This window comes from Apiotrichum porosum (genome assembly GCF_003942205.1).
Source record: "Apiotrichum porosum strain DSM 27194 chromosome Unknown scaffold_8, whole genome shotgun sequence".
In the NCBI taxonomy this organism is placed as follows: Eukaryota; Fungi; Basidiomycota; class Tremellomycetes; order Trichosporonales; family Trichosporonaceae; genus Apiotrichum; species Apiotrichum porosum.
This window is the reverse complement of record NW_021167115.1, coordinates 704,614-722,942: the sequence shown is the minus strand read 5'-3', so window position 1 is coordinate 722,942 and position 18,329 is coordinate 704,614. Positions and strand designations below refer to the sequence as shown.

The following is an 18,329-nucleotide window of genomic DNA, read 5'->3' as shown; positions in this document are numbered from 1 at the left end:
TCGCAGAAGCCGTACGTTAAAAGAGTCCACTGGGTTGTTTTGTTCCTTCCCGGACTCTGGGCGCACGGTCTGTGAAACCACTCCTCGAATTTTCTCTTCATTTTTCTGATTTTAGCGCGCCTGACGACGGCTTTACTGGCAGGTCGATTGTCAATGTATCTCCTAAGGCTCTCATACATTCGGCTTGCATATCGTTATCTAAACATTTACACTTATCTGTCTACATGTTTACACCTCTATAACAGCGTACACGGGATCATCCATGTCCTCCACGACGACATGGTCATCCTCGAGCTTCTCCAAAACGTCAGGCAGCTCGGGGGCGAACAGGGTTTCGGGGGTCGCAATGGCCGTTTCGGGAGTAGCGCTCGACGCCGGCGTGTGGCGAGAGCGACTCGGAGTCTCAGGAAGGTCTTCGCACTCGGCGGTGGGGAGCTCGTGTTCGCGCTCATCGGGCTCAGCAGGGATGGAAGTGAGGCGGGAGCTGAGAGCATTGGCGTCCAGAGGGCTGGAGGGCAAGTCGGGGGTGTCGTCCGAGACGGGCTCATCGACGTCAGTCGGGTCCGACTCGTCAAGTACCGGGATGAAGTCGTCCTCGTCGGCGCTGAGGGGAACAGCCAGGCCTTCCTCCTCCTCCTCCTCCTCCGCGATGGAGGGGAGACCGCATGCACCCCAGGAGAGCGGCTCGGGGACGGTGTCAACCTCGATCAAGGACGGCCCATCGTTTACAGTGTCTTCTTCTTCCTCCGCAATGGCGGGTAGACGGAATACACCCCAGGTGAGCGGCTTGGAGGCACTGTCACCCTCCAGGATAGGGATGAAGTCGTCGTCATCCTCGGCGGTATCGGGATCCGCAACCAGAAGCAAAGAGAGGGAGCCGGCACGATGCCATCCATTGTCAAAGCTCGGACTCATGGGGCGCGAGGGGACGTCGCGGGAGGAGTGCGCATCATCATTCGAGGAGTGTTCGACGCCACTCGACTCAGCCGGCTCAGGGGAGAAAGCATAGTCCTCATCAAGACAAAGACCCGGCAGTCGGGGCAAGGGAGGCGTCGACGGGCTGCATGGTGCCGTCGAACACCCCGTGAGAGTGATGCTCGGCACCAGCAGTGTGGTGGAGGGCATGGCAGGACCGACGTTCGAGACCCACTGCTCGCCTGGCTCGAGAAGGTGCTCCTCGCCCGAGTGCATGTAGGCGATCTGAGACCCGTCATCCTGTCGTTCGATCACCACAGGGTCGTTTAGGTTGACAATGATGGCGATGGGTTGGTCGAGTTCCGTCTCATCGTCGGTACTGTCAGATGAGGCTAATGAGGAGATCACGTTATGGACGTAATTGGACGGCTCCTGGGCATGGACAGTGGCGGGGATAGGCTCATCGTCCACATTCGAGCTCAAAGTGCGGTCGAGTGTCGCTGCGCTCTCCTGTGCCGAATCACTCTCAGCCACAGTGGCGAGAAGCCCCTCGATACCGCGAGAACTGAGCTGCAAGGCCAGTCCATTGCATTCATCCAATGGTTCGTCCAGGACGGTGCTGTCGCCGGGTACGGGGAGGATAGTAGCTTGAGGCCGGGGCAAAACAATGGCAGGTGGAGCCGGTGCTGGAATGTCGGCAGGAGCAGAACCCAGGACAAGCAGCTCGTCCATAGAGGGTCCTGACGTGTCCCCGAAGGGCGCCTCCGAAGGCGAGTCCCCGGTAACACTGCCCTCAGGCGTGGTTCCCCAGTCGATACTGCTCTCGCTGGGTGAAGCCTGGGGTGCATCCCCGTTGATGCTGCCCTCTGGAGATGTCCCCCAGTCAATGCTGCTGGCACTATTGGGTGGACTGTCGTGGCTAACGTCACCCATGTCGACGCAGCGACCAAAGCGTTCGGATTCGGAAGCCGAGGAAGGTCCAGTTCCAGGAGACGCCCAACGTGCAGCCCGCACGGATGCCGCTGGGGTAACCGTCACAACCTGAGGCTCAAATGAGGCCATCGTTGGGCCTTCCGCGATGGGCAGAACGCAACCCTGGTAGGCGAAAGGACTGAACAATGGGTCGGAGACAGTGACCGGGGAGTTGCGACCAGTGGAGGACGGCCGGGAGTCCCTGTCACCGCGCAGCTTGCGGGACAGCGTGGCGAAGGAGAACGCCAGCCTTCGCGTCGTCTCGCTGATCTCAGAGACCTCACTCTCAGCGAATGACCACGCTGGCGATAGACGAGGGAGGTTTCTGTCGTTGCGGAGAAAAGCGACGTGAGTGCTGCACAGGTGCGGGAAGTCGTCGGGTGGCAGCTGCCTCGCCGGCGCCAGACCCATCACACTCTTCCACATTGAAAGAAGCTTGGTCTTGGATGACTTCGGTTTGGGCTTCTTTGCTGGACTGGCGGGCTTGGGGGCAGCGGGCTTGGGAGCAGCGGGCTTGGGAGGAGCGGGCTTGGGAGCAGCAGGCTTTGGTGCAGCGGGCTTCGAAGGGGACGCTGGCTTTGGTGCAGGCTTGGGCGAAGTGTTCGAACCACTCTTTGGTTGAGCCTTTGCATCACTCGGCTTGGCGGCTTCACCCTTCGCCGGCGCTGTAGCCTTCGCAGGACTCTTGGCCGCGGCAGCCTTCTTCTGGCCGGCCTTGACTGGCGTCGGAGCCCCGGCAGCACGAGGAGCTGGAGGCTTTGGCGTCTTTGGCGCCGGGCTGCTGATCACCGGTGGCGGGGGAACGGCATCGTCAAGAGCGTCAGAGGGCATGCAGCAGCAACAGAGTGCAGCCCGCAGACTGCGCCGCTTCCGCCCGCCCTTGATGATCCGGTGCGCTTCGTCGGGTGGAGGAGGAGGACCAGGAGGTCGAGTCGGGCGTGGAGCAGAGTCGCTCCACTCGACATTGGTGACATGTTGGCGCAAGTTTGAGAGACTTGTGGCGAATCGGCTAGCCTTGATGGGTGCCGAGGTGGGTGCCGCCGTGGGCTTGCTGACGGGTCGCTGGGTGGGCTGGTTGGTCGGTGGCGGCTTGGCAGCCGGGGGTGACTTGGGAGCTGGAGCCTTGGGTGCAGGAGCCTTTGGAGCAGGGGCCTTCGGGGCAGGAGCTTTCGGGGCAGGAGCCTTCGGGGCAGGAGCCTTGGGAGCAGGAGCCTTGGGAGCGGGAGCCTTGGGAGCGGGAGCCTTGGGAGCGGGAGCCTTGGGAGCAGGAGCTTTAGGACTAGGTCCTTTCCCCGGGGGAGGAGACTTGCCAGGTGTGTTGCCAGGAGGACCACCTGGCTTCTTGGGGCCCCCCTTCGCCGCAACGGTGGGGACCTGGACGGCCTCGACTGCCCGGCAAGTGAGGGGCTCGCCGTTAGGCTTATGATAGTGCTGGTAGTCGTCCACCTCCGCCACATCGCGATGGCTGCCGCTTAGAGGCATGTCGTTGGCATCAAATTCCTCAGAGACAGCGTCATCCGCCACCTTGGTTGCCGGGCCCTCGTCCATCAGATCGGGTGGAAGCGCCACAGACTCGGAGAAAGGTGATGGTGCAGTCGACGGCCTAGTGGAGGCATCGTCCTCGGCGCCTGCAGAGCTGCGGGTGCTGCTGGACAGCTGCTCGGCTGAGTGGCGGCTGCGGTCCGAGGCGAACTGGGGGCTTGACATCTTGGCAAATGTGATAGGTTGTGGGATCCAGGTGTCCAGCGTGTCGGGCACTTCAACCTGGTCGCGACGAGGCTCGAAACACAGCTCGGGGAGCTTCCAGGAAGCTACGCCATCGTCCACGGTAATCAGAGCGCCATGTGCGGTTGATCCTGAGCGAACGTGCTGGGGAAGTTTGGGAGACGATGGCCTGGCGGTGGTCGAGGGCTGAGGGGCCGAGGGCGACACAGTTCCGGCTGCACTGTCTCTGACACGGGCGTGGTGGCGGCTGTCAACCGTGTCGGCGTCCCCTTCTGACGCCACATCGTCGTTGGCTCCATGAAGAGGGCAGGGCAAGAACGTGGCTGTGGCATATCGCCATACCTGGCGAAGATGGTTGCGCTGCTGGGTGCGGGTCAAGCTGTCCCACCAGTCCTCTGCGGTGATGTTGGTGCGATGCCGGCGGCGTCGCAATGTATGGGCCACGGCTTGAGGGTATGCCCTGCGAAGTGTGGGCAGAGCTTCCTCCCACCCAAGAATGATCTCCGCAGTGAGGGCATGTAGCTCGCACTTGAGGTCAGGCGGGAGGCGCGTCCCGCCATTCATGTAAATCTCAGACCAGCGACAGTGCAGGGGCCAGTTGGTCTCCATCTGGAGCAACGGGGCGGCACGGCGAGGGTTCTTGATAATCTTCCAGGGGGGAATGTGGCGGCGCGAGAGTTCATCCAAGACAATGTGCATGACGGGGGCAGGGCTGTCTCCCTCTTTGATGGTCCTGGACGGCCGTCGCTCGTGGCGCTGATAGTTCGGAGGGAGAACGAGGGCCTGCTCGGGTTGCGGGAGCGGCTGTGTGACCTGGACGGTGTCACTGGTGACCATGGACACGGCTTCCTTCAGACTCTCCATAGTGACGGTGGGCACAACGGCAGAGTGCTCGCCAGTAGCAATACGCATGCCCTCCGCCGGAGGAACACCGAGGTCGTCGTGGCAAGCCGTGACATGGGAGACGGAGGTCGCTCGTGGAAAAGGGGATAAAGGTGCAGTAGCGTGGCTGGCGATAACCGAGGACACAGCCGCATCCACCACCCTCAGCTTGGCCTGCGAGACCTTTGCACGAAGCTCGCGCATCCTCTCCAATACACTCTTTGCAGAGCGCGTGGTCTCGACCTCGGGCTGGACAGCGGAAACGTCCAGCTCTGCCGCCGCCATCTCAGAATTGATGATGCCCGCGTGTAAGAGGATAGCCCAGTGTGGAGGCCTGCCCTGGTCGTTGAGCTGTTGACATATACGGCCCATGTGAGTCGAAGCGACGTTGCAGGAGACGGCGTACTGGCGTTCGGCAAGTCGGAGTCGTTGAAGATCCTTGAGTACCTCGGCGGCAGCGCCATTGACGATTGCCAAAGAGGATGGGATACGTTCCAGTGCGGCATCAAGAGTGGTGGAGAGCGTACTGGGTGCGCGGGCACGTCTGCCAGCCGCAAGATCTGCGACGTACGTGTCGGTGAGGTAAAAGTTGAACCAGTTGGCGATGGCTGCGCCGGCCTCCTCCTCTGCAGAGCAGAGTGGTTGGGACCAAGAGGGGTGATCGGCGTCGTGGTGCCGCAAAAGGTTCTTGGATCGCTCAACACGAAGACATCTGAGTGACTGAAGTGACTCCCGTCTGGATGCGTAGGTTTGGGCAAACTGGTCACCAAGATCGGGGTCAACGAGGCTGGTGTAGGCGGCTAAGATATCAGCAGAGGATCTAGAGTCTAGCGTTAGACGTACCAGCGATGAGACGGTACCGTTCACATGCCTCTTCATAGGGAACCTCGCCACCACGACAGACCACATCAGGGTGGTATGCCACTGCTGCCTTGATCCATGCTGAAGTCACTGCCCGCCGTCAGCTCCACTTGACAGCAACCGTGAACTCACAAGTTTTGGCGTCCTTTGGGTCTTCAGCGGAGAGGCCCAGAATGGCGTACCAGTTCCGGAAGACCTGGTCGGTCGTCATGGTGCGAAGGGTTGATGATCCAGAGCAGCGATCCGTAGAAGTCACTGCTGATGAGGGATGATAATCTCTGTGATGACCACTCGAGTCGAGGTCGCCAGGACCCCAAGTGCCACCCAGTGGGGCATTTAAAAAGCAAAGGAGGCTGTAATGTCGTGGTGGTTGATGGCGATGAGTGCGAAACAACGGTTGCGAACATTGACTCCCAAGGGGGGGCCGTTGTGACGCAAGGGCCCATCAGTGACTGTGACTTCTTTTCTGTGTTTGTTATTGTTCCGCCCCGTCGACGCCACCCGTCCATCAGACGCCAGACAGAGGTCCCAGGCAGCGCGCCCAGGCGGTGCATGGTGGGAGAGTTTCATGCATTATAACGTGTCTCGTGTTTCAATCACACAACGGATTGTCCACAGGCTGGACACGCAGAAGGCGATGCGAACGGTGGGCGAGAGTACCCCTAGCGGTCAGCGTCTGCCTGCGGGTTTGGCCTTTTGGCCCAGGACTCACCCACTGCTTCACGGCCCACCGCATCCCACACCCCTTGCACTTGAGCTCGGGCACAGATCGCACGCGGCGAGCGGCGAGTGTTCCTTGTGGAAGGGGCTGGAACCGGTGGGCGTGGAGGGCGAGCACCAGTTGAGAGTCGTATCGGGCCCTTGCAGCTGGGTTGGTGAGGACATCATAGGCCGCTGGGAGTGAGCTCAAAGAAGGAACCTCACCGGAACACGATGCTCACATGAAAGGATGTCAACCTGCGAGGGGTCCTCGTTCAGGCGAAGGAGGTATGCACGTCGGACTTTTGTCAGCTCAGAGATCACCGATGACAGCCAAGCTCACTTTGCACCGTCCGGGCGTCGCTGGTGACGTTGAGGAGCGAGTACAGCGTTTGAGTAGGCATTGAGCACGATCATTGAATGGTATCCGAGTCGAGTCTCTTGCAGTTATACACGTTCTCGTCTCGCCGGTGTGTGTGTGTGTGTGTGTGTGTGTGTGTGTGTGTGTGTGTGTGTGTGTGTGTGTGTGTGTGTGCCAGTGTGTACTGGCTGTGCGCACAGCATCGAGCCTACAACTGCTCACTCAACTGCGGCTCTCCTCACATGATTCAAAGTCCAAGAAGCGTGGAAAAGGAAGGGGCGATTTGGACCAACATGATCACAGAATCCTCATACCATCTGAAGAGTCAGCTCCTCGTTTCTTAACCACCAACGCTTTGAAGCTTACCAAATGAGTGAAAAAGGTCAAAGGACGTGGATGTTGTTTGCGGTGGCTATGAATAGGTGGCAATATATTTATCCGCGGATCAGCCGGCCTTCCGTGACGTCGGCGGGTTTGTCGCCTTTGGTCTAGCTAGCTCTGTGGGAGTCTATGCATCTACACTCTTCCCCATCGACCATTCCACCATGCCGCCTCCTATCACTTTCCTCGCCTTCGTAAGTGATCACTATCCTTCCCCCCCCTTCCAGTCCCATATCCTCACCTCCCAGCCACCTCTCCTCGCGCTGTACCCGTTGTCCTACGTGGTCTGGCTCGTCCGCACCTTGGCCCTTCCCATCCGTGTCAAGACTCCCAAGCTTCTCAGTAATGGCACACTGGTCGACCCCACTGCAACGGACCCACCGCTTGTCAAGCATGTCGGCAGCGACCAGCTGCCCTTTTCCGAGGACGTGATTGTGTGGCAGGCCCACCGTCTTGCCATCTTCAGTTCTGACCCGGGTAGACCATTCTACAATCCGTTCACCAACGAGGGAGACGCAGCAACGGCGCCGCATGCTCGTCTTATGCTCTACGACCTCGACAAGCGTACTGTGCGCCAGCTGGAGATTGGCAATTGGCCAGAGGGGCGTACGCTGCACTCCCTCGGCCTCGGTCTCAAGGAGGATGACAATGGTGGTGCAATCCTCGCAGTGGTCAACATTGGGGCTGATTTCACGGCGGTCGACATGGTCCGCCTGGCTCCTCCAACTGAGCCCAACGACGGTGATGGCCCAGCCCATATCACGGCCACCTACCTCCACTCGCTTGAGAACCCCAAGATCACCACACCCAACGCGGTGGTCCCGCTCTCCGAAGACCAGGTTGTCGTGACCAACAGTTTTGGATTCAGTCCCAAGACCCACAAGGTTCTCAACACTGTCGAAACGATCCTCGCGATCCCAGGAGGCAAAGTGTATGCTCTTCGGAGAGCAGCCGGGTCGTTTCCAGGTATCCAGTCATCGTACGGCACGTTTGGCGCGCAGACCACGGCGACTTGCGAGCTCGTCGCCGAACGGTTCGCGTTGGCCAATGGCATCGCCGCGAGTCCAGACGGCCGCATCCTCCTTGTTGCCGGAACCAACTCGGACGATGTGAGCGTGTACGATGTCGACCCGTCGGGTGCTGGCCCCGGCTCGGGGTCTGGTACCGGTGCGTTTGCGCCGCGCGTCCATTTCCGCGAGACGCTTCCCGTCGGCTTCCTGCTCGACAACCTCCGCTACGTGCCCAAGGACGCCCAGGCCCAGCAGGCAGAGGGCTACACGTTCCTGGGTGCAGGCCACCCTGCCGGCCTGGACGTTCTCGCCGCGACAGAGTCAAAGGGCAAGAAACTCGCCGGCTCGCGCGTCGTCAAGATTCACATTCCTGTCCACCGCCCTCCGCCCTCGCTCTGGAGGTCATTCACCAACGAGCTGTCGCGCTTGTTTACGCGGGTGCACAAGCGCGTCGAACTGGTGTTTGCCGACAGCGGCGAGCTGGTTAGCACCTCGGCGACGGCTGTGGCGTTTACGGGCAAGACGGGGACGGAGGTGCTGGTGACTGGTGTATGGGACGGGCGTGGGCCAGTACACCTGACAAGCGTGGACGTTTAGAGGAGAGGCACAGTCTCCGAGCTGGAGGTTTTGCGCATTCATGTTGCTAGACTGCACGATGTAACCGGAACCCAGCCTGTGGGTTGACAAAACCGCTGTATGCTGGTATGCTGGAGTGTTTACCTGGTGCGAGATCGCGTCGCCCCAGCTCGTAGGTGATAGCTCTCAAGGGCACATAAGGGTTGTGACGCGTGCGGCTGGGTCCGACGGCCGGTGAACCAGTGTGCAAGTGGCCAAGTGGGGCGTAAGTGGGCTGAGAGTGGCAACGGGCGGCACGGCTGCCCTCAATAGAAAGCAACCGCGTCGAAAGGGACCAGACCCGTAATGAAAATTGTGATTCCGCTAATAGCCGTAAATGGGAAACCTAAATTCATTACGAACGTCGCAACCGGGGTTGTGTTGCAGGCAATAACGGGCGAGATGCACAGACGCTCCCAGTCCGGCTCACAATGCGACATTTGGTGCGAAGGTAGGAGCTTAGGACACGCGCTGGACCACGTGCATGTATGCACCATCGCCCTCTGAGCGAGGCACGCACGTTACGTGATAAGAGTTGCAACCACACCCGCACCTCGGCCTACCTCGCTGGTGCGCTCCCGCCTGCACCCAAGCTCTTTGCAACGCGCTCCACAGTTCTGGATACCAATGGGTAGCATACTGGCCCTAGCGGGCACTCTTAATAAACGGAAAAGAACGGTTACAAGGGAGGAATTCCGACACGAAGAAGACCATCTTGAGCGACGCCGAGGCCTTTGGGAAGCGAAGGGGCGGGGTGCGCGTCTAGTACGCGTCGTCCTCCTCGAGATCGTCGTCCTGCGAGTCGATTCCAACCTCCTCGTAGTCCTTCTCCAAAGCCGCGAGGTCCTCGCGGGCCTCCGAGAACTCTCCCTCCTCCATACCCTCGCCGACGTACCAGTGGACGAAAGCACGCTTCGAGTAAAGGAGGTCGAACTTGTTGTCGAGACGAGCCCAGGCGGTGGCGATGGCGGTGGTGTTGGACAGCATGCAGAGCGAGCGCGAGACCTTGGCGAGGTCGCCGCCGGGGACGAGCGCGGGGGGCTCGTTGCAGATACCGAGCTTGAATCCGGTGGGGCACCAGTCGACGAACTGGATGGTGCGCTTGGTGCGGACGTTGGCGACGGCGGCGTTGACGTCCTTGGGGACGACGTCACCGCGGTAGAGGAGACAGCAGGCCATGTACTTGCCCGAGCGGGGGTCGCACTTGACCATCTGGTTGTTGGACTCGAAGCACGAGATGGTCATCTCGGCAACCGAGTTGGACTCGTGGAAGGCCTTCTCGGCCGAGATGACGGGCGCGTAAGTGGCGAGGGGGAAGTGGATACGCGGGAAGGGGACAAGGTTGGTCTGGAACTCGTTCAGGTCAACGTTGAGCGAACCGTCAAAGCGGAGCGAGGCGGTAATCGACGACACAACCTGGGCGATGAGGCGGTTAAGGTTGGTGAACGAGGGCGAGGCGATGCCAAGGTTGCGACGGCAAATGTCGTAAATGGCCTCGTTGTCAACCATGAACGAACAGTCCGAGTGCTCGAGGGTGGTGTGGGTGGTGAGGACCGAGTTGTAGGGCTCAACAACCGAGGTCGACATCTTGGGGGCGGGGTAAACCGAGAACTCGAGCTTGGACTTCTTGCCGTAGTCGGTCGAGAGACGCTCAAGGAGGAGGGCACCGAAACCCGAACCGGTACCACCACCGAACGAGTGGAAGACGAAGAAGCCCTGGAGACCCGAACAGTTGTCGGCGAGGCGACGGACCTGCTCGAGGACCGAGTCGACGAGCTCCTTGCCGATGGTGTAGTGACCACGGGCGTAGTTGTTGGCGGCGTCCTCCTTGCCGGTGATCATGGTCTCGGGGTGGAAGAGGCTGCGGTAAGTACCGGTGCGGACCTCGTCAATGACGTTGGGCTCGAGGTCGACCTGAGGAGGGGAAAAGTCAGTCACGACTGTCCGCCCCCATCACTTGTTTCATGTCAAGGTACGCACGTAAAGCGAACGGGGAACGTGCTTGCCGTTGCCAGTCTCCGAGAAGAAGGTCGAGAAACCGTCGTCGTTGTGCGAAGGCGAGGTCTCGGTGAGACGACCATCGGGCTGTTGGTTCATGTCAGTTGGAGAACAACGTCCATGCGTCGCGCCACGCCACGTCGCGCACGGCGGCGGCGGCGGCGGGACAACTGCGGGTACGTACGCTCAGGCCGTGCTCAATGGTGTAGAGCTCCCAGCAGGCATTACCGATCTGGACACCTGCCACGTCAGCGAAGGTGTACCATGTACACGCGCCGGTCATGTGCTATAGCGGCGCGCATCGCATCAATATAAACGTACCGGCCTGACCAACGTGAACCTGGGAAAGTTAGCCTCTTGCTGTGTTTCCCTCTTTGTGGGGGCGCGCGCGCAGGACTTACGGAGATGACCTCGCGCATTGTGTTACTGTTGAAGAGTTAGACGATTCTGTTGGTCCAACAATGAGCGATAGAAGAGGGACGGGGTTGGGAATGGAGTTGGGTGGGTCGTTGGGAGGAATATGGGTAACGGTAGGAAGCGGGACGGCCGGGGGTGCGAAGTGAATGGGACGAAGAGGTCAGCGTGACGGGCGGCGGAGGCGTTTCCGGTGGGGGAGACACGGAGGGGAGGGGGGCGAGTGTGTAGTAGGGGACGTGGTACTCACGATAAAGTAGTAAGGTGGTTGTACGAACCGGGGGCAAGACAGTCTACCTTTTGAAGGTGGAGAGTGATAGAGGACTGATGGGAATGGCTGTGGACGGGGCAGACGACAAAGGACAAGAGGGGTCCGAGTGTTGTGCTCCGACCGTGGGTGGGTGCAGTGGCCCCTGGCTGGCTGGCTGGCGCGTTGGCTGGGCACAGGCTCCTGGCTGCTGGCTGGCTGGCTGGCTGGGTCGCTGGCTGGGACGACGGTCACTGCCCCCGCGCGCGCCCGCGCGTCGTCGTCCAGGCGTCCCAAGCGCGTCAACACGCGCGCGCCCCTGGCTCCCCGCGCCAGGCCCACACCCCGGAACTATACGGCGTTATAACCCGTGGCACCGCCTTTGTTTTGGACGCGTCACGCTCAAAGCTAATGCCCTAATGGTCACGTTACCCCGCGCTCTAATGTTTACATTTCCCCCGTCTCTAGGCTCTATCACACACCACCTATACACACACATACCCCTCACGACCGCTCAACCAGCCATGAACGCATGTCCGCAAGCACACGCTGCCTCTTCTCGTCGTCCGCTTCGTCAATGCCTACTTTGAGCATGACTGTTTTTTTAACACGCCGCTGTCAGCACCGACCGCTTCTAGCGCCATTTTTTTCCCTTTCATCTCCCCCGCGCCCGAGCCTCCACTCTCCACACGTATCCGCCCGCCTCTGCCACCGTCGTGTGTCCACTCACCATGCTCATATCCGTCGTACAGCTGCAGCGACTTGTCCTCATGAGGGAGACGAGGGAACAGGCGCTCAGTACCGTGGTGCGAGGTCGCGCGGTCAGCAGTGCCGTGGACAATACGAATGGCTGGGACCTGTTAGCTATCCGGATAGGATTCCTAGCTCACGGATATCAATCTGTTCCGCATTCTTGTGCAGCTCGGTCATGCCGTCGAGCAACGAGAGACCCGTACCGACGCGCAAGAGGCCGTGGTAGCAGAGAGCTGATATGTGTCAGTGGAGGAAAAGGTTAGAGGGATGGTAGAGCAAGACCACTCACGATCAGCGAAGAAGTCTTCCTCGACACGCGGGTCGTCGGACACATTGCCTGCTGTCAGCTCTGAGACGTTGCCCGGGAAGCTCACCCCTAACCGCCTTGGCGAGGGGCAGGACGCCGGCAAAGTACTTGATGCCATGGGCAAGGTACTCGATGACGCCCGACGGACGCGACTCCTTGGACACTGCGCGGGTAAGCAATGACGAGGCAACTGCACCCACCCTCGACCATGGGGCAGAGAACAAAGGCGCCGAGGACCTGCGGGACGGGGCCCTTGACATCCTTGGCGGCGTCGACGGAGGGAGAGTCGTCCTCGGCCTCGATAATGGCGGGGGGGAACTTGAGGGCATAGTACATGACTGTCCAGCCGCCCATGGAACTGAGAAGCCCGTCAGCGACGTGCCCGCGTGTTGTTTGGTGACACTCACGCTCCGCCGAGGAAGACCTGGCGCTGGCCACGGCCGCTCTCAATGTCCCATTTGGCAACGTCCTTGAGCACAGTGTGGACCGCAGAGGGGAGAAGGTTGAGCGAGGGAATGTACGAGTTGACGCTGGCACAGTTAGTATGTTCAGATGTGACGAGTGAGACAAACCCAGTGGAGCGGCCATACTGCTTTGTCAGCTGAGTGGAAAGTAAGGATCCAGCTCACAGATGGGAGGTCGGGCAGGATGACACGGAAGCCAGCCTTGAGGAAGTGCAGCACGTGTGGGCAGTAGCGCAGACCATAGTCGCTGAGGCCTGGCGGGTCAGCAATCCGAAGACCATCAAGGACCCCACCATGAATAAGAATCAAGTCCTTGCCACGGCCCTTGCCGCCCTCCTCCCATCCGCCCTCGGGCTCGCTCTCCATCTCCCAGACCGAGTAGAAGATCCAGCGTCCACCGTGCTTGTGGCCTGCCGCAATCTCGTCCTCGGTGAGCTGGACATCTTCAGAGTGGACAATGTCAGTGGTCTCATAGGCCTCTGCCCAGGTCTTGAACTGGGCTGCGGGCTTGAGAAAGACGCGGCGGAACGTATGCTTGACTTCGGCGTGGTCCACGAGCGACCCGTGCGGCTTGTGGTGCGGGAGAAGGTAGCGTCCGTACGCTGTGTGGGCGGGTGGTATCAGCATGTAGCTCTATATTGTCTTGTTCATGTTGGGCTGGGGCCAGTCGCGGCGCCATGTCTGGCCCATGAAATGCCGAGTGGCTGGACACGGAGGCGGGGCCGCGCCCACACACGCATCCGACACGAGGACCGAGACGTACTTGGGTCGTGGGCTTTGTAGACGCCGGCGGCGGTGAGGTAGGGTTCAGAGACCTCCCTAGCGCGAGCGTGAGCGAGGTATTGTAGGGCGAAGGCTATGGCAGTAGACGTACCATAGGGGGTTGTGGAGCGGCATCTGGGGAGTAGAGGGTGAGTTGGATGTAGGTAGGAAGATGGACGTTGGTGACGACGACGACGACGGCGGTCAATGTTCCGGCAACGACGGTCGATTACGCATTCATTGCGACAACAACGCGGCGGTGGCCGAAATCACCCCTCCTGGCAAGCCTGGCACAGCTGGCCGCGGGGTTCGATTCATGGCGGGGCCGCGCTTTTCGATCTGTAATTCTGCGGATGGGGACACGTTTATAGGAGGACACGACGTTACACGACACCGTTGCTGCCAACCCCGAGCGCGCAGCAATGCACCGAGCAAGCGAAGCCAAACCGAGACGCACAACCGAGCAACAACACGAGCAACAGCAACGCGCGCAGGAGGGACGCGGAATAGCTGCGTGGACAGAAATGGCCGACCCACACACAGCAAAACTTTGGGCTCGCTTAGGCTTTCCCGCCACTAAAATAATCAAAATGGATAGAATCGAGTCCATCGGGGATGAAGGGGGGAAGAAGGGAGAGGCTGGCAGGCTGGCAGCTGGGCAGCCACGCAGCCAGGCATGCCCCACATCGGGGTGGGATCGGTGGGTCTCCGAAACACCCTTTGGCTCGCCACTTCAGTAGCATGCATACATTGAACGATCCAAACTCTTCATCCCCATCACTCTTCTCTCTCTCTCTCACTTGCGCATCTCTTCATCCCGCCGACGGAGACACATACCGGCCCACACCGGGTGCACAGCTAATCATCCCCCCTTCTTTTGCCCCTCGCGTCGCCTTTGCGACCGTGCCCCCCGCCTCCACCTCCCCTGGTTCTCCGCACAACCTTGTCTGTGACGAGCGCGCGTCGGGCTGCTTTGCCATCCTAGCCGTGCTTTCCACCCGACACATCCTCTTTGTCTCTTCCTCTCTCCATCACACACCCGTGTACTCTTTCCCATCACCCTACACTACACGGGCTGGCTTTGTCATAGTGCAGCAGGAGTGCATTTTTCACTCACACAAACCCTATCAGCGCTACCCCGCACTTTTGTGAGTGGCCTCCCTCCATCATTCCACATTCCGTGTCCGCGCGTTTGGATAAGGGCTGTGTTCGTCGTCAAACAAACACGATGGCAATGGCGGGGCTGCAATGCCGAGGCGTCATGCTCCCGGTGCATCACACAACGCAGGCCCTGTGACTTTTTTCATGGTATCGCAACAATGGAGGCTCCCAGATCCCATCCATATACTGGCAGACTGTGTGTGCAGCCTGTCCCAGCGCGACCTATTTTGATGTGGGATGGGGGATGATGGGCTCTGGCTATATGCTGGTCGCCTCTTTGATCTCTTTCTTTCACATCCGTACCCGTCACCATCATCACCATGGTGTACCTTCCCCAAGCCAAGCTGCCTGCAACCCGTCGGCTGAACGACGCTGACCCTCGGGACCAAGACTACTTCGCGCTCCACCTCCACTACCTCGGCCAGTGGACACCCCCTGACATTCCTTCCTATCCAACCACCATGGCGGCCACTCAGTCCACAGTCAGGCCGACAGTGAGTAGTCGTTTGCCTCACATGGGTGTTCTTTCATTTGTGTCTGACAGTCGCCAGCTGCCTCAGCCCAAGGGAGTCCGTTACATCGACCCCGATATCGCCTCTCCCTCCGGTTCGGAGACTCCACCTGCGTTCCCGCCCGTCAACGCCGAGCCTGCCGAGTACTATGGCGGTACCCAAGTCTACTCGCGTGCTCGCACTCTCAGCACTGTGGGTTGTTTTGACGTGAGCTGGCACTGACATGCGCAGTCTGGCGCCATGGGCTTCACAAAGTCTCGCCCCATGACCATGAATGGCGAGGTCATCCAGCGCAACCGCCGCCTCTCGCACGGTTCGTACCCTTCCGGTTTTTTTTTTCCAATGCGATTGTTCCCAAGCTAAACGCGTCCCAACAGACGAGACTCCCACCACCCCCCGCCGCTTCCTGGTCGATGTCGAGGAGACCATGCGTCTTGTTCTCGCCCAGGAGGACACTGATAACAAGTGAGCACGCTATTCGCCGGCCGAGGCGTCGCTCCGGAGCTTACATTCCCTCAGCTGCCAGATCTCCATCCACGACTCGGGTCCCAAGCTCATTTCCCTCGGAACTGCCTCGTCCAACGCTTATCGTACCTGGGATGTTCGCGTGAGTGGCGGTCGGATGCACCGTCGTCCCCCCCATAGCCTGCTGACTGACGGGCGCAGGGTAACTACATGCTCTCCAACCTCCTCCAGGAGCTGGCCCTCGCCCGCGACTATGGCCGCCGCTTCATTGTCATTGACGAGGCCCGCCTCGCCGAGAACCCCGTCGACCGTCTCTCCCGTATGATCAAGAATTCGTTCTGGAACGCCCTCACCCGCCGCATCGATGCTCAGGGTATCGAGGTTGCATGCAATGACCCCAAGAACCGTGCCCGCAAGCGCAACGCTCGTATCTATGTCCCCCACACCGAGCTTGAGATGCTGGAGCACTACCGTCAGATGTGAGGCCACGATGTGTGACGGGCATGCTAACCTTTCCCAGTGCCAAGGAAAAGCCCGCTCTCCAGCTCGAGGTTATTCAGCTGCCGCCCGTGCCCGACGACCCGGAGTATGTCAAGTCGCTCAACGAGAAGCCCGGAATCCTCGCTCTTGCCATGAAGAAGGGCGCCGACGGCAAGCTCGAGGCACTTCCGTTCGTGGTGCCCGGTGCCCGTTTCAACGAAATGTACAACTGGGACAGCGTGAGTACCCCACAGGATCCCAGGAATGACGTAGCCATGCGGCGCCGCTGACGCCACAGTACTTTATGGCCCTGGCCCTCCTTGTTGACGGTCGTCTTGACCTGTGCATGGCCATTGTCGAGCACTTCATCTTCCAGATCAAGCACTACAACAAGATCCTTAATGGAAACCGCACCTACTACCTGTGTCGTGCCCAGCCTCCGTTCCTCACCGACCTTGCGCTGCAGGTGTTCAACCAGCTTGACCGCAGCCAGATGGCCGAGAACAAGCAGTGGCTCAAGCGCGCCATCCAGGCCGCTATCAAGGAGTACCACCGCTACTGGATGGTCGAGCCGTCGCTCGACGTCAAGACGGGTCTCTCGCGTTACCGTCCCGTTGGCAAGGGTATTCCTCCCGAGACTGAGGCCTCGCACTTTACCCACATCTTGCAGCCGTTTGCCGACAAGCGTGGCATTTCCGTCAACGAGTACATTCTCGGCTACAACGACGGCACGATCCAAGAACCCGAGCTCGACGAGTACATGCAGCACGACCGCGGTGTGCGCGAGTCGGGCCACGACACGACCTACCGCCTCGAGAAGAAGTGCGCCGACCTGGCCACCGTGGACCTCAACTCGCTCCTCTACAAGTACGAGATTGACATTGCCTCGGCCATCGAGTGCATGTTCGACGACGAGCTCGAGATGGAGGAGGAGTTTGACCTCTCGCCCTGGCCCATCACGCCCGAGGCGTTCGCTGCTGGTGCTCCCCGTGAAAAGTCGACGAGCCGCCCCATGAAGAGTGCCGAGTGGTACGCGCGCGCCAAGGCGCGCCAGGCCAAGCTCGACGACCTGTGCTGGAACGAGGGTCACGCCATGTACTTTGACTATGACACCAAGCTCGAGCGTCAGGCCCCTTACGAGTCGGCCACGACCTTTTGGCCCATGTGGGCCGGCTGCGCGAGCGAGAACCAGGCCCTGGCGCTTGTCTACAAGGCCATGCCCAAGCTCGAGGTCGCTGGCGGTCTCGTGTCCGGTACGGAAGAGTCGCGCGGCACCATTTCGCTCGACCGTCCCAACCGTCAGTGGGACTACCCCTTCGGCTGGCCCCCGCACCAGATCATGGCCTGGGTCGGTCTGCAGCGTTATGGCTTTGAGGAAGAGGCCAGCAGGCTCGCATACCGCTGGGTCTACATGATGACCCTGGCGTTTGTCGAGTTTAACGGTGTGGTGGTCGAGAAGTCGAACGTCGTGTCGCTCTCGCACTTTGTCGAGGCCGAGTAGTGAGTACAGAGTGGTTCTCCAGTGGCCGTGCTAACGCCTTCTGCAGCGGTAACCAAGGCCTCGACTTCCGTTACGTCAACCGCGAAGGATTCGGCTGGACCAACGCGTCCTTCCAGATTGGTCTCCAGTGTCTTACCACGGGCATGCGCCGCGCTGTTGCTGCCTGCACCTCGCCATGGGACTACTTTGGCTTCCCGGCCCCGCAGATCGACAAGGTCCTCCCCTCGGCCCCCGTCCCCGACGAGCACGCGCCCAAGCCGCCCAAGCCGGCCGAGCGCCGCGCCAGCGACGTGCGGCAGGTCCCCACTCTCCAGCAGAGCATTGCTCAGCTCAAGGGCATGAGCCTCTCGTCGTAAACAAGAGCCCCACCCCGTCAGTCGTGGGCGGGCAAACAACAGCTTCACCCGATCACTCGCCCGGCACACATCCCCGGGTATGGTGGAGCAATGGACACAAACCAAAGCAAAGAATCCGTTTCGTTTTTTTTTTTTCATAAAGAGAAGGTGTGGAGCATGTGGAGCGCAAAGAAAGAAAGACCTTTTTGCGCATCCCGCCGTTTCCGTGGTTTCGGTAAACGCGTTGTGAGATAGAAATTTGTGCAATATTTAGAATTTGCATGCAGAATGCCTAGTCATATGGGGGTGGGAAGCGGGCGGGGTTGATGAGTTGGGTTGTGGATAGGTACAAAACCGGCGTGGTACAAGAAGCGTCGGGGTTGGGATGAGCTCGTGAGGAAGGCGGGGTTTCCGGCCAGCACGGTTCACCTCTCTGCCCGCCGCATGACTTGGTTCTCACGGCGTGTCTCTGCCATGACCTCCCGTACCCGAAGCCATCAGAGACGCAT

At 60.1% G+C, this 18,329-nt stretch overlaps 6 protein-coding genes across 6 annotated transcripts; 2 read left to right on the top strand and 4 right to left on the bottom strand.

Annotated features, from left to right (window-relative positions):
- Positions 1-228: 228 nt before the first annotated feature.
- Positions 229-5,566, bottom strand: EHS24_009041 (uncharacterized protein; the record flags this gene model as incomplete). Its single annotated transcript, XM_028624336.1, has 3 exons — positions 229-5,294; positions 5,338-5,436; positions 5,488-5,566. The coding sequence occupies 3 exons, from the start codon at positions 5,564-5,566 to the stop codon at positions 229-231; spliced, it is 5,244 nt and encodes a 1,747-aa protein (XP_028475408.1).
- A 385-nt stretch (positions 5,567-5,951) lies between these two features.
- EHS24_009040 (uncharacterized protein) lies at positions 5,952-6,458 on the bottom strand (the record flags this gene model as incomplete). Its single annotated transcript, XM_028624335.1, has 4 exons — positions 5,952-6,017; positions 6,068-6,249; positions 6,297-6,356; positions 6,398-6,458. 4 exons carry the CDS (start codon positions 6,456-6,458, stop codon positions 5,952-5,954), a joined length of 369 nt encoding a protein of 122 aa, XP_028475407.1.
- Positions 6,459-6,960: 502 nt separating this feature from the next.
- Positions 6,961-8,403, top strand: EHS24_009039 (uncharacterized protein; the record flags this gene model as incomplete). The annotated part of the gene is made up of 2 exons (XM_028624334.1): positions 6,961-6,990; positions 7,045-8,403. 2 exons carry the CDS (start codon positions 6,961-6,963, stop codon positions 8,401-8,403), a joined length of 1,389 nt encoding a protein of 462 aa, XP_028475406.1.
- Positions 8,404-9,183: 780 nt separating this feature from the next.
- TUB1 (alpha-tubulin) lies at positions 9,184-10,838 on the bottom strand (the record flags this gene model as incomplete). Its single annotated transcript, XM_028624333.1, has 5 exons — positions 9,184-10,335; positions 10,402-10,506; positions 10,604-10,659; positions 10,741-10,759; positions 10,821-10,838. 5 exons carry the CDS (start codon positions 10,836-10,838, stop codon positions 9,184-9,186), a joined length of 1,350 nt encoding a protein of 449 aa, XP_028475405.1.
- A 746-nt stretch (positions 10,839-11,584) lies between these two features.
- EHS24_009037 (uncharacterized protein) lies at positions 11,585-13,501 on the bottom strand (the record flags this gene model as incomplete). The annotated part of the gene is made up of 10 exons (XM_028624332.1): positions 11,585-11,676; positions 11,811-11,930; positions 11,971-12,066; positions 12,123-12,170; positions 12,208-12,303; positions 12,341-12,498; positions 12,548-12,729; positions 12,770-13,206; positions 13,368-13,423; positions 13,479-13,501. 10 exons carry the CDS (start codon positions 13,499-13,501, stop codon positions 11,585-11,587), a joined length of 1,308 nt encoding a protein of 435 aa, XP_028475404.1.
- A 1,346-nt stretch (positions 13,502-14,847) lies between these two features.
- Positions 14,848-17,841, top strand: NTH1 (alpha,alpha-trehalase nth1; the record flags this gene model as incomplete). Its single annotated transcript, XM_028624331.1, has 9 exons — positions 14,848-15,021; positions 15,079-15,231; positions 15,271-15,352; positions 15,417-15,504; positions 15,559-15,646; positions 15,706-15,983; positions 16,025-16,223; positions 16,283-17,484; positions 17,532-17,841. The coding sequence occupies 9 exons, from the start codon at positions 14,848-14,850 to the stop codon at positions 17,839-17,841; spliced, it is 2,574 nt and encodes an 857-aa protein (XP_028475403.1).
- Positions 17,842-18,329: the final 488 nt, after the last annotated feature.